At 41.4% G+C, this 14,352-nt stretch overlaps 1 protein-coding gene across 2 annotated transcripts in view; it reads left to right on the forward strand.

The window, feature by feature from the left end:
- Positions 1-200: 200 nt before the first annotated feature.
- ANO4 (anoctamin 4) overlaps positions 201-14,352 on the forward strand; it is a 444,684-nt gene continuing 430,532 nt past the window's right edge. For both annotated transcript variants that reach the window (XM_043969145.1, XM_043969146.1), the window contains exon 1: positions 201-351. In XM_043969145.1, coding sequence (XP_043825080.1) covers positions 216-351 — 136 coding nt within the window. In that variant the 5' untranslated portion in view covers positions 201-215. The remainder of the gene's footprint in view (positions 352-14,352) is intronic.

The following is a 14,352-nucleotide window of genomic DNA, read 5'->3' on the forward strand; positions in this document are numbered from 1 at the left end:
ACAGGTACCTTAAGCTTTGTTTCTGTCCTCTCCCCCTCTTCCCCTCCCTTCCTCCTTTCTCTCTCTCTCTCTCTGTCTCTTTTCCTTCCTCCCCTTTCTGGTGAGTGCTGAAACCCGGGGAGGTGAGCTCGGCACTGAAACTTCTCCGTGGCTTTCGCCGGAGAACTGGGCATGCTCAGGAGGCAGGAGACTTTGGGCTTGCAAGTGGGAATCGTATGCCCTACCCCGGCCAGGTGGAGCCCGCCCATGGGAGCGAGCGGCCAGCGCCAGGGCCCGCCGCCGCTGCGCTGCCCAGCTCCGGTGTCAGTCTGGGCAGACCCCGGTCCAGGATGTCATCTGTGGCTGCATACGGTAAATGGGTTTACTTGATTTTTTTTCCTACTGGTCTGGAGAGGAGGCGATTGAGTAGGGGCAATGCCCCCGCTGCCCTTGCTCAGGATACCCTCCGATTACAGAGTGGAAACTTCTGGGTGGGGACTGCGGGGCTAAGGGCAGGAGTCGAGGGGAGGGGTGGAGTGCTGCAGCTTGACTTTAAAGGAAGGCAGGGTCATCGACTTGGGGGTGCCCAGCTTGGAAATCCGGGCTATGGCCAGAGTTGTAGAAAGATATTGGCGAGGATCGGCTATCTTGCAAAACTTAAGGCTTCAGAGTGGGGACTTAGCTTCCAGTTACATTCTCTTCCTCTGAACCCACCAGAGAGGGATTTGTATTGCAGGGATAGAAGGAAAGAGGACTGCTGGGTTAGGAGAAGGGTGACCGGCACAACTAATCCTGAGGCTACTGCTGCCGGGGTGACCTTGGACAAGTCACCCAAGTTCTTCAGGCCTTAGTTTGTCCACACGTCTAGGAGGGGAATGCTAACATCTCCCTCGCCGCACCGACACCCTAAAAATAAGTCAGTTTGGATATAAAGGTACTGGGTAGACAGAAGGGATTACTTCTGCACTTTGCAAATATTTCCAATTTCAGAATAAATCACAATCCCCAAGATTTCAGACTCGGCACTAGAAGCTGTGTTAAAGATACCAGCTGGGGGGTTCTTATCAGTGTTTCTGGTTGGGGGGGGTGTAAGTAATTTAGTTCATCCTTTATCTGAGATGCTGCTGAGTGACTTAGTGAGGAAATAGAAATTTGAATGATTTTTCTCTTTCTCCTTATATTAAATCAGTTGTGAGAGGTGATAATATATAGATTGGGTGTTTAAAAAGTGAGGGCTGGTAAGCAATTATTGGAAAATAGTAGTCCCTGTCTCAATAGCTCCTATTATTGAAGAGAACCTAGGAGTTTTAGGTAAGGTGAGAAAGGCAAAGACAGACCTACATACAGGAGGCTGCCTTCATTTCTTGTTCCCTCTCCCAAGCTTAAAGGAACCTACCTTACAAAGTAGAAACTACTTTAAATGATTATTCAGGTACTACTGGGAAGCTTGAGATGGATATGCAGGTGAATTGCCAGAAAATTGCAAACAGGTAACAGATTGCATTTGGTAGCCTATTTTTCCTCCTCTAAGCCTTTGCTGGTGGATCAGGCATAGTTCTCCTGGCAGTCACTTTTTAACTGCCTAACAGTTTTTCTTTTGCATCTGAAGAATCCTACAGATTCTTACAGGGACGGGTAAGCACATTGATGAGAATTTAGGAATACATCCGTTCATTGACAGACATCTATTTTTAATTCTTTCTGCTATCAGAGGAATCCAACTTTTGTACTTGACTGCATTTTAGATTTCCCAGGCTGCCTGGGGGATGCTCTCAATGCCAGGCTTAAATAATAACGGGTGCTATAAACGTCTAGAAGCTTTCAAGGCTTAATTGGGCACCCAAGTGGGGAAAATGAATTCAGAATAAGTTAAATCACTTTGAAAAGCAAGCATACTTCACTAATTAAAGGGGAAGCAAGTTATTTCTTCACAACTGAAATTTTGGCAGGAGGTGGGGGTTTTTAAATGCTAATGAAACTCAATAAGATATACTAATCAGAGATCCAAGTTCAAATCCTGCCTCCAACTAGCTGCATGATCATGGGCTAGTCACTTCACATCCCTATGCCTCAGTTTCTATATCAGTAAAATAAAATGATTGGACTTAATGACCTCTGAGGTCCATTCCAGATCTGAGTCTATAATCCTATCCTATAATTCTATGAATGTTTTGGTTTGTGCCTTTCCCAGAATTCCCCTTCCTCCTCCTTGGTCTCTAAGTAATGGCTGAGTATTATCTGCAGTTGTGATTAATACAAATGGTTGAAGTATTAAAATTAAGATAGTGTTATCCCATCAAGATTTTTCCAATCAAGTAAACAAGTTAGTGAGAATCTCATTTCACCTCCTCCATTATTTCCCTTAGTTCCTGGGGAAAACACGGCTCCTGATCTGTTGATAGCATCACTCCTGCCATGTTTTAACTCATCTCCTTCTTGAAGGCAGTTAGACTTAAAATTATGTTGAATTGACCCTAAGGTTGAGCTTGTGTTTAGATGACTGGACATGAAGTGGCTGAGTAGCATCTCCCTATCCTGATCTTAAAGGCATCTAGCTTTGTTTTTGTTATCTCAATCAATGTATTTGTCCTGGTGCAAGACAGAGCTTGAAGAATGACCAGTTTTCATGTTAGCAGGAAATTTTAGGCTCTGATGAAGGCCAGCATTTTCATGCATCATACATCTTATGGAGTGTTTGGAGATAAGCAAATGATAGATATATTTTTTAAAACTCTCAAGCAAGTTACATTCTAGCTAGGGAGAATAAAATAGATGACTATAATAGGGTAGTTCTCAGTCTGGGGTTCACAGCTCCCTGCGTGGGTCAGTGGATAGATTTTTAGGGAGGCTGAACTCGGAGAAGAAAAATTATTTCTTTATTTTCATTGACCTCTAACTGAAATTTAGCATTTCCTTTAATTAAAAAAAATTCTGAGAAATTTTGAATAAAAAAAAATTCTGAGAAAGGGTCCACTTTACTAGGCTGCCAGGATACAAAAAAATCAAGAACTTCTCATACAGTACAAGATAGATATTTTTCCACTGGAGAGAGATGAGTGAAGTTCAGAGGTGGGAAGCACATCCTTTTGTGGGGAATCAGGGAAGGGTTCAGGAAGAAGATGCTATCTGAGCTGAGGCATGATGGGTGGAAAGAATTTTGATTTGGGTGGGGTTGGGCAAAGTAAGCTGTTTCAAAGTATTCACCCATAGGATAAATAAATATGGCTCATAAATCTAGAGCTGGAAGCTCTAAATCACTAAATCTAAATCTAGCCTAACTCATTTTGTAGATCAAGAAGTTAAGGTCAAGAGAAGTAAGGTGACAGCCAAAGTCACAAGAGCATAGATTGAAAACTGCAAGGGAGATCAGAGGCCATCTGGCTCAACTTCCTCATTTTAGAGATGAGGAAACTGAGATTTAGAGGGGTCGTAGGATGAGTTGTAGAGCCAGAAGGGACCCTCAGAGGTCTTCTAGCTCAACACCTTCCTTTTACAAATGAGGAAACTGAGGCCCGGGGAAGTAAAATGATTCAACCAAGGTCACAAAAGGAGGAGGTAGAATCTGAATCCAGGGATAGTACTCTTCTTGTTGTTAGGAACTCACTTGATGATCAGAAAAGTTATTTGCTTTCCTTGCAAATAGCCACACTTCATCCCATATAAAAACCTTGCTTCTGGGAGAAGATGGAAAGAATATGGAGAGTATGAATATACTTTAGTCTTGGTTTTTCCTTAGTTGGCATCAAAATAGAAATAAAGACTAGTTATACACTGAACAATGCTAGTCTTTTCAAATTTGTTGTTGAGTTGTTTTTTAGTCATGTCCAGTTCTTTGTGACCCCATTTGGAATTTTTTTTTCTTGAATGGCAATGAGGGTAAAGTGACTTGCCCCAGGTCACACAGCTAGTAAGTGTCAAGTGTCTGAGGTTGTATTTGAACTCAGGTCCTCCTGAATCCAGGGCCAGTGCTTTATCCACTTTGCCACCTAGCTGCCCCCTCCCCCATTTGGAATTTTCTTGACTAAGATACTGGAGTGGTTTGCCATTTCCTTCTCCAGTTCATTTTACAGATGAGGAAACTGAGGCAAACAGGGAGTGTGACTTGTCCAGGGTCACATAGCTAGTAAGTCTGAGGTTGGATTTAAACTCGAGTCTTCCTGACTCTAGGCCTGGTATGCTACTTACCACACTGACTGGCTGACCTAGCTTTGCACATAGTAAGCACTCAATAAATATTATTCAATAGATGCATTGATGAGTCCCTAGATTTTAAAATGTGTATTTCTGATGCTTTGTGTCATTTGTTGTTAAGGATTCTTTTGTTTATAATTTTAAGCTTCTAAATTCCTTTTTAAAAATACTACTCATTTCCTAATAATTTGCCTCTACCAATCCTATAGAAAACTCTCCCTTAGATCATTCTGTGCACTGAAGAAAAAGCTAAGTACAACCAGCTATCCTGCAGCAATTATACAAACAGCCTATATAGCCTCTACACCTGTTTCTGATACCCTTGTGCCTGCAAAATCTATTTTTTTGGCTGGTCCTTGTATTTAACCTGCATTTTAACTACTCTTTTTGCATGTATATTACTGGCTTGCTGTCCAGAGTGCTTTTCTGGTTTTCTTTAGAATCATCATTCAAAGTTGAAGAAGACTTCTGCTAATATGGTAGACTCACTGTGGCAAGCTTTCAAGATGTGGGTGGGAGTCATGCTCCATGGGCAGGCACGGATAGGTGATGATTGGCGTCATATCAGTGAGGTCATAGATCTAATTTAGTGGAGTTGTGTACATCATTGTCTTGGTTCTACTCTTTTTGCTCTGCATCAGCTTTTTCAAAGGCTTCCTTTTTTTTTTCATCCATCACTTTGTACAGTGTAATCGTTTTCTGTTACAATGATAGGTGGTGCAGTGCAGAACTCCAGGCCTGGAATCAGGAAGACCTGAGTTCAAATGTAGCCTCAGATCTTACTAGCTGTGTGACCCTGGGCAAGTCACTTAACCCTGTTTGCCTCAGTTTCCTTATCTGTAAAATGAGCTGAAGTATCTCCACCAAGAAAACCCCAAATGGGGTCACAAAAAAACACAGATGACTCAAACAACTGAATAACAACATTGATAAACCAAAATTTGTTCAGTGGGTTTGATGGATACCAACTTTGCTGCTATAAAAGTGTTGCTATGATTATTGTTATATATGAGAACTTTTTTAACCTCTTTGAGGGATTAACCAATAATGGGGTTACTGAATCAAAATTTATGAACAGTTGAGTGACTTTTTTTAGAGTAACTGAACTGTTTCTCCAAATGTTTGGACCAATCTTAAACTCTACTAATAGTGTGTTAGTATGTTTATGTTTCCATAGCCCATCCAGCAGCAAGAATTAGTTTCTTTTATCATGTTTCTTAATTTGCTGGATATGAGATGAAATCTGTTTTTAAAAAATTTTTCATTTCTTTTATTAGTAACCTAGAATTTCTTATTTTTCTTCATTGTTGATAGCTTGTATTTTTTGACTTTATGTTTATTATCTATTTACTTTTCTGCAATTTTAATTTTGTTTCCCTCATGACTTTTTAATGTTACCATAGATTTACAGCTGGTTGGCTTTTGTAGAAAAGGGATTGTTATTCTCAAGTCATGTAAGGGAAGTCCCAGGGAACTTAGTTCTACATAGTGGGAAAATGATTTTTCTCTGGTAGCTTACCAAATCCTGCTCAAACTGTCTTGTATGCTTGTCAGCTGAGATGCCAACTGGTACTTGGGGAAATTTAAAAAAAGGCACCATGGGGCTAGTGAAGCAATTCAGCAACATTAACTATCGTTGGCTAGGGAGTACAAATGGGATTCAAGGAGAAAAGTGAAATGGTCCCTGCCCTCAAGAAGATTGCGGTCTACTGAAGGGGATAAAACATATAATAGATACACATAAGGACATTTGTGGAGATAAAGAACACTAATCATGTTCTATGCAAGAAGGAATGGGGGCAGCTAGGTGGTGCAGTGGATAAAGCACCAGCCCTGGATTCAGGAGGACCTGAGTACAAATTCAGCCTGTGTGACCCTAGGTGAGTCACTTAACCCCAATTGCCTCACAAAAAAAAGAGGGAATGAAGATCTTAAGAAGAGTAGTGGCCTCATGTAGATAGAGAAGGGGGATAGATGACAGAGTTAACTTTCAGGTAGAATTGAGAGGAATTGGCAACTGTGTGTGAGTGTTTGTATACATGTGCAGAGATATCAGTGACCTAGAGGGAAGGGTCAAAATGACTCCGAGGATATGAACTTAGGTGACTGGGAGGATGGCAGTACCCTCAACAAAAATAAGGATAAATGATGTTGGTAACAGGCCAGAGGTTGACCAGTCCTTCCATCAGAAAACCTAGTGTGGAGAAGGGCACTGTTTCTTTTGATTCTCTAGTTCCCCAAATATATTCCAGTAGTGAGAACCATCAGCATGGCTTCATAACTAGAAAGAGCACCAGTTCTGGAGTCGAGGACCTGGGTTCAAATTTCCCCTGTGATACTTACTACCTGTGTGACCCTGGGCAAGTCACTTCCCCACCCTGAGCTTCATTTCCCTCATCTGTAGAATGAAGCAGTTGGATTCAATGCCCTCTGAGATCCCTTCCAGCTCTAGATCAATGATCGTGTGGCTTTGGCATCTTTGGCTTAGATTATTTTAAGAACCATTTATTTACTAAGCACTTACTGTGGGCAGAGAATGGCACTAGGCACTCAAGGAAAGCATCGATAATAAAAAAGCTGGCACTTTCTTGTCCAAGTGCTTTATTTACATTATTCATTTGACCTTCCCATCTGTAAAATGGAGAAACAGAGGTTCAGAGACGTTAAATGACTTGAGATAGGTCTTCTTGATTCGAAATCCAGCACTTGATGCTATATGCCACACTGATGAAGACAGCATAAATCGAACCAGAGGGTACCAGGAGTTAGATATATGTCTGGGACATGCCATCCAGGGGGGCATTTAAGTTTCAATATATTTAAATAAGGGCAGATAGGGGGTGAAGTGAGTAGAGTGTCAGTCTTCTATTCAGGAAGACTCGTGCAGTCACTAGCTGTGTGACCCCAGGCAAGTCCCTTAACCCTGTTTGCCTCAGTTTCCTCATCTGTAACATGAGCTGGAGAAAGAAATGGCAAACCACTTCAGTATCTTTACCAAGAAAACCCCAACTGGAGTCACAGAGTGAGACATAACTGAAATGACTGAACAGCAACAAAAAAAATTTAAATTCCTATTTTATTTTAAAAATACATTTGTATTTTAATCAGAAAATTCAGATTTCCATGGTTTGTGGATGTTTTATGATGTCATATATATTTCAGAGTGAGAGGCAGTATGGTGTAATGGATAGACAGCTGGCCTTGGGACTGGACAGAAGTGGATTAAAACCTGGCCTCTTATATTTACTAAGCTATGTGGTCATAGAAAATCACAGCTACTCTGTACTTTGGGCAACTCTCTAGGACTGGAAGTTTCAGAGTAGGTCCTCCTCACCAGTGATAGTGTGCTCCCAGTGGGGCTCTCCCTGTATCAATTAAAGGTATTTAAAGAAAAATTAGAGAAGGCTCATAACCTTGTAGTCTACAAGGGATGGCACATTCAAAGGAGGGGCCGATTGGTGAGGTGTAGGGCATACATACAAATGCCTCATCCCCTGTACTTCAGTTTGTATTCTCTACCCTCAGGGGACCTTTTGGAAGAGGTCATGATTCATTTCTTGCCACTTTCCTTTATTATCTCTCTGCAATCTTAGGCAATGGATTGAAACCTCAGTTTTGCATTCTAGGTGGAAATGCTGTGAGGGTCTGGCTTTGGCTCCTAACCTACTGGAGCCTGGGGCCCAGTGTCCTTGAGCACGGTCTGGGGGAAGAAGCTCCTTTGCATTAGTCAGTTCTGGGATTTTGAGAAACTGACAAAGACTTCAATTCCCTCTGTCTGACTACAGGGGTTATTGGGAGCTCACAAGAGACTTGCTCATACAGAAAGTACAGGAGGAAGGGTTTGGGTTCCTTGGTGCTGTCCCCAGCTGGCTTTCTGGCTTTGGCGGCCTTTGGAGATGATGCTATGCCCCCAGGAAATATACTTTCTCCAGATGATAGAATAGCCACGAGATGGCCCAAAGATGTTAGTGGCTGATTTCCTACTGAAGTGGGGCCAAAGGAGCTGGTGTCTTCTTATAAACAAGCCCATCCTGAGTAGGTCCAATCAGGCTAAACCGGAATTGGTAGAATTCCTTGAGTTTGTGCTTGGGGATAGTCATCAGTCACTCCCTGCCTGCCTACAAGTACACCCTTCTCCCCTGGGGAAGGGGCCTGGTCCAACCAGCCTGTACCTTCTGGGGCTATGGGCCTACTTCTAAATCCCTTTGGGGACTTTCCCTAGCCAGTGACATGAAAGCAGGACTTCAAGCTCCTTCTCTTTGGAAAGACCTTTTCCTCATTGCAAATGGCAGAGAGAAGGCATCTTTTCACTCTTTGAAAACAAAAGGCCCAAGCTGCCTGTGAATGGGTGGATTCCCTATTCACTGAAATCATTTGAATAGAAACTGATTTGTTTCTGACAGCCTTTCTCTCCACTCCCCAGTCTTAGGTGATTTGGGGTGAGATTTCCTCTTCTTTTTCCTCTCAAATCTGGGTCCTTGTTATACAATCAATAGTGCTTTGACTAAGCATTAATTAGGTTTCCTTTAATTAACACATGGCAAAGCAAATACAAATCTGCTTTTTGGATGGAAAAACTATTTGAAATTTAAAAAAAACTAAATTTAAAAAGGATTAAATGCCTCTGTGCCATGGAAATAAAGAAATAAAGACAGAAACACTGTGCCTTCAAGGAGTTTTCTTCTATTGTGGGGAAAAAACAACATGGATACAGAGAAATCTATATGTGAATATGTATATGCTATGTTATAAGTACAGATACGTGGATGAGACATACATAATGTCAATTCAAGTCATGGGGTGGGGCCATTGGGAAAGGCTTTTTGTTGTAATGACACTAGATAGGAATTGGGATTTCAAGGGGGTGGAGCTGAGCAGGGAGAACATTACCAGCATCAAGGCCTGATCAAAAGCAGTGGGGGATAGGAAGCAAGTGGGGGAGTTTGGCTGGAAATTATCAGGGGTGAGGAGAAAGGGAAGGAGAGAGAAAGGAAGGAGAAGAAAAAGGAAGGAGAGAAGAAGAGAGGGAGGGAGAGGAGTGAGAAAGGAAGGAGACAGATGAAAGGGAAAGCAGAGAGAAGGAAGGAGGGGGAGAGGGAAGAAGGGGGTTGGTGGGGAGAGGGAGGATGCGGAGAGATCAGTCTAGAGAAGTAGGTTGGTGCCAGTCTGTGAAGGGCCTGAATTCTGTTTGGTGGTGATGGTGCTGGGGTGAAAGGGTCAGGGTTGCAACGCATTCCCATGTAGATAGGAGGTAATTTGAAGATAGAGGGAACACTAATGGGGAATCAGGAGAGGCTTCAGTGAGGAGCTGGCCTCTGAGCTGAGCCTGGAAAGATGAGGATTCAAGGAGTCAGAGGTGAAGAAGGGAAAAAAGACAGCCCTTCCAGTCTTGGAGGATGGTTTACAGGAATCAGAGGGAATTCTGGGTTGAAGGGCAGTGTGGGGAGTGGGGGGCGGGGTTTGCTGGGATAACAGGGCTCAGAAGGGGCTGTAATGTGGGGAAACTAAAACAGAATCACAGAGGCAGGTAGGAGCCCCATTGCACAGGCTTTAAATGCTCTGTGCAGTCTTGGGTTTTCCCGGAGAAGCGCTAGGGGCCTGCTCAAGGATTTGAACAAAAGAATGACATGACATGGTCAGGGCTGAACCTGGGGAAGATGATTTTAATGGCTATGTGAAGGATGGATCCAAGGGGGGCAGAAAGTGGAAGCAGAGACACTAATTAGTAGGTTATCACAAGAATCCATGTGAGGGCCGTTGAGGGCCTGAACATGGCTGGTTTCTGGGTGAGTGGAGAAAAGGGAACAGCTGTGAGAGATGTTGTGGATGATTGAATTGACAGGGCTTGGTGGCCAGGTGAAAGACGGGATGGGAAGTGCTGAGACTTGTGATAACATTGCCATAGAGAACTCCCAGATGAGGGAACACCTTGGACCAGAGCACTCCGGCCCCTTTTCTGTAGCTTATAGTCTTGTCTCCAGCACTGAGAGGCTGCATGAGCTGCCCAGGGCAGTCAGCCAATATGTGTTAGAAGTAGGACCGAAGTCCAAGTTTTCCTGCTTTATCCGTTACTTCCTGTGCCCCCTTTCCCTCTTCCCTCTCCTTTCCATCCCCTTCTACATCTCTCCCTCTTCTCCCCCCACACGCATATACAAAACATGCCTGTGTGTATATACACATATACATATGTAACACAACACACATAGAGGTATCTACATATATAGATAAGTCCACACATGTATATATGAATACATAAATTATATAGACTGTATAATTGATACTATATTTAAAGTGTTTTGCCAACCTCAAAGTGATCTATAAGTTACTATCATTATTCTTATGATGGCAAATAATTATATTTAATTATTAATTATAGTTTTAGTTACTGTCATCATTTTTTATTATTCAAGGTAGCCCAGAAGTTTTAGTGTAATTTTAAGCTTTAATAGCCTAATATACAAAGAAACTTTAGAAAACTAGGTAAATGTGAGTTGTAATTATTTCAGTTTGGAATGTAATTTAAAGGCATATAAATACCTAGGTATAGTCAGATACTTTTCCCCATTGATTGTCAATATTAAGTGCTGCTTAACTTGTTATTTTATTTCTGAATTAGTCATCTTGTGAAAAAAGTGTCAGAACAAAAGGGGAAAACCTCAAAAAAAGAAAACAAAAACAAAAGTAGAAACAGTCTGGTTCAATCTGCATTCAGAATCCACAATTCTTTTTTCTGGATGTGGAGAACATTTTCTGTTATGAGTTCTTTGGAATTGTCTTAGATCATTGCACTGCTGAGAAGAGCTAAGTCTATCACAGTTGATCATCACAGGATGTTGTTGTTACTGTGTATAATGTTTTCCTGGTTCTGCTCACTTCACTTAGCATCAATCCACTTAAGTATTTCCATGTTTTTATGAAATATGTCTGCTCATCATTTTTACAGCACGATAGTTTTCCATTACATTCATATACCATAACTTGTTCAGTTATTCCCCAATTAATGAGCATTCCCTCGATTTCCAATTTTTTGTCACCACAAAGAGCTGCTTTAAATATTTTTGTGCATGTGGATCCTTTTCCCTTTTTAATGATCTCTTTGGGATATAGACCTGGCAGTGGTATTACTGGGTCAAAGGGTATGCACAGGACACAGCTAGGTGGCACAGTGGATAAAGCACCGGCCCTGGATTCTAGAGGTCATGAGTTCAAATCCAGCCTCAGACACTTGACACTTACTAGCTGTGTGACCCTGGGCAAGTCACTTAACCCTCTTTGCCTCAAAAAAAAAATTTAAAAGGTATGCACAGTCCCATAGCCCTGTGGACTAGTTCCAAATTGCTCTCCAGAATGGTTGGATCAGTTCACAACTCCACTAACAATGAAATGCCAATTAACTTAATCCTGATTTTACAAATATATACAAGTATAGATATTATATGCAGGGTGGGCCAAAAATCTCAAAGGAATTTCAATATTCAATAACTCCTTTATTTCTTAAAATTTACAATACTATAGCATCCTATATAGTTTATATAGGAAATAAATTTACAATGAAAGATCAAATCTTGTAAATGGTTAAAAATACAGAAAAAATAATTTTCAAAAAGTTATTAAAACATCATGACTTTTGGCCCACCCTATACATACATATATGTACACTCACACACACACACACACATATATATAATATATGTATACACACAACATATATACACACTGTATATCTATCTTATCTGTCTTTTCCCCTAGATTGTTTTCAAGTGTGATTTCTAATTCTTTTAAATGGCTCATGCTATTTATAGAAAATAAACTTTAAAACATTTTAAAATAGAACATCAGATTTTAAAGCAGACAGGAAGTGTTTTCTTCACGGTGTCGAATATATTCAATATAACATTGAATTAAAATAATGAATATATTGAATATGTATGTCATTTGACTATTGACATGAGTATGTATCAGCTGAATATACATCAATATGAACACATATCAGTTGAGTATATTCCATACCGTGAAGGTACCACTTCATGTCTCTTTTGAAAGCTGCTTTGAAATGTTGTAAATCATCACATTCTATTGAAAGGGACCAGATTCATTTAAAGCTTGGTAGTTGATGTTAAAGGTCAGTCTCAGAAACATTCTAGGAGAACCAAACTTTTGTGTCAAAGCAAACTTGCTGTTGTTGTAAAAATCCGAAAGAACACACAAAAGTATTTCAAAGAGAAGATCTGAGAGAGGTGTACCGGGGAAGGAAGAACAACTGTCTCCTTGTGGGGAGGAGGCCAGTCATGGGGAAGTCACACTGCCACACCAAAGATGGCTGGAACCTGTCTTTTTCTTGCTTGAGTCTGTTTTGGGAGAAAAGGTGGAGGAATGCTGTGTGGTCAGAAAGCTGGTCATGGGTGCTTGGGAGGCCATGCCAGGTCTTTTCTAGGATTAGCAGAAAGTAGTGATAGCTAAATCATAACCTACAGCAGTAAGAGAAGTGACAGGCTGGGTTCCTTCACCCTGAGCAAAGGCAGAGACGGGCAGTTGGGGATTTTAGTGCTGAATCAGGGAGCAGAGGAGCCAGTGGAAAAATAATGGCATCTTTTCAACCATAGCAAATGGAAGTCAGCTGCAAGGGCCTTTGATATAAAACTGGACAGAGTAGAATCCAGGGAAGAGTCAAGTTTGATGAATATCCGATAAAGCATCATCGTCCCTCCATTCAAGTCTCTCTCTGATTCTTCATCCTGCTTGTATTAGCAAAGGCTATGCCAGCAGCGGGCAGCTCTAAAAGGGGCTCCCAAGAGGGAAAGGCTGAATACAAGTCTGTTGATAGATTTTACATCAGCCATCAGAAGGCCAGCCTAGCCGAATGCAGCTCGTGCCACTTTCTGTAGAATGGAATATTTAAGAACCCTTAAAAACAGAACATAAAAATCTTAAAATAGATATGAAGTGGTTTTTAATCACAGTTTTGAAAAAATGCATGTGGCTTAGGGAAGACACTTGGAAAACATCGATCATGGCATTAGATTTAAGTTAGATAATGTCACTTATTCAGGTCAGTTATACATAATTTTTTTTGTGTGGGGCAATGAGGGTTAAGTGACTTGCCTAGGGTCACACAGCTAGGAAGTGTCAAGTGTCTGAGTTTGGATTTGAACTCAGGTCCTCCTGAATCCAAGGCTGGTGCTTTATCCACTGTGCCACCTAGCTTCCCCCCAATATAATTTATTTTTATTCTTATTTACCACCACCACTCCTCCTCCTACTTATACCACCACCATTACCCAATCTGGGCCCTGTTTTCCTCATCTGTTAAATGGGAGTGGGGGAAAGTTTGGAGTAGATAGCCTCTAAGGTCCCTTTAGTTCTGTTCCTGAAACACACCTGTGTGACATTAGGCAGGTCACTTAATATCTCTGGTTCTTGGTTTCTCATCTGCAAAATGAAAGAATTGAACTAGATGGCTTGGAGGTCCATCCTAACTCTTACAGTTTATGAATAGAGCCCTGGAGTCAGGAGGACATGAGTTCAAATTCAGCCTCCAACACTTGACAATTAATAGCTGTGTGACCTTGGGCAAGTCACTTAGCCCCTATAGCCTTAAACATCTGGGGCTATTTCCAGTCATCCTGATGCATGTCTTGCCACTGGACCCAGATGGCCCTGGAGGAGAGAGTGAGGCTGATGACTTTGCACTGCCCTCCCTCACTTAAATCCAATTCATTGTAAGTCATAACATCGCCTCCTGATTTCATGGTCTTCTTCAAGAATGAAGGACAAACAACAACTACAGTTTATGAGTTTTTCCATGTTTAACTAATAGCTAGTTTGTATTTGGCAGGAACTTGTCTTCATAGGGTTTGGGAGTGCTTCAAAGAATAGATGTCCCTTTGCTGCTGTGAAACCTATTGATTCCATTTAATTCCAATAGATAGAATCCTTGCCTCTTCTCCCTGTCCCTCACTCAACAGCTAGTGCCTTTATTTCCACAGCTATTTGCCCATATTCTCCCAGACTTTTTATTCCATGATTGCCAGAATGATAGCTGGAACTAGCTTACCCTTTGAGCCAAATCAATCCTCATTCAGATCTCTTCATAAACATTGAGACTTTTCAATCTTCTTGCTCTGTATTCCCTTTATTGTTCAGGTTTCAAGAATCTGTCCCTACCTCTCTCCCATCTTCTTG

The sequence above is a fragment of the Dromiciops gliroides genome, chromosome 5 (genome assembly GCF_019393635.1).
Source record: "Dromiciops gliroides isolate mDroGli1 chromosome 5, mDroGli1.pri, whole genome shotgun sequence".
In the NCBI taxonomy this organism is placed as follows: domain Eukaryota; kingdom Metazoa; phylum Chordata; class Mammalia; order Microbiotheria; family Microbiotheriidae; genus Dromiciops; species Dromiciops gliroides.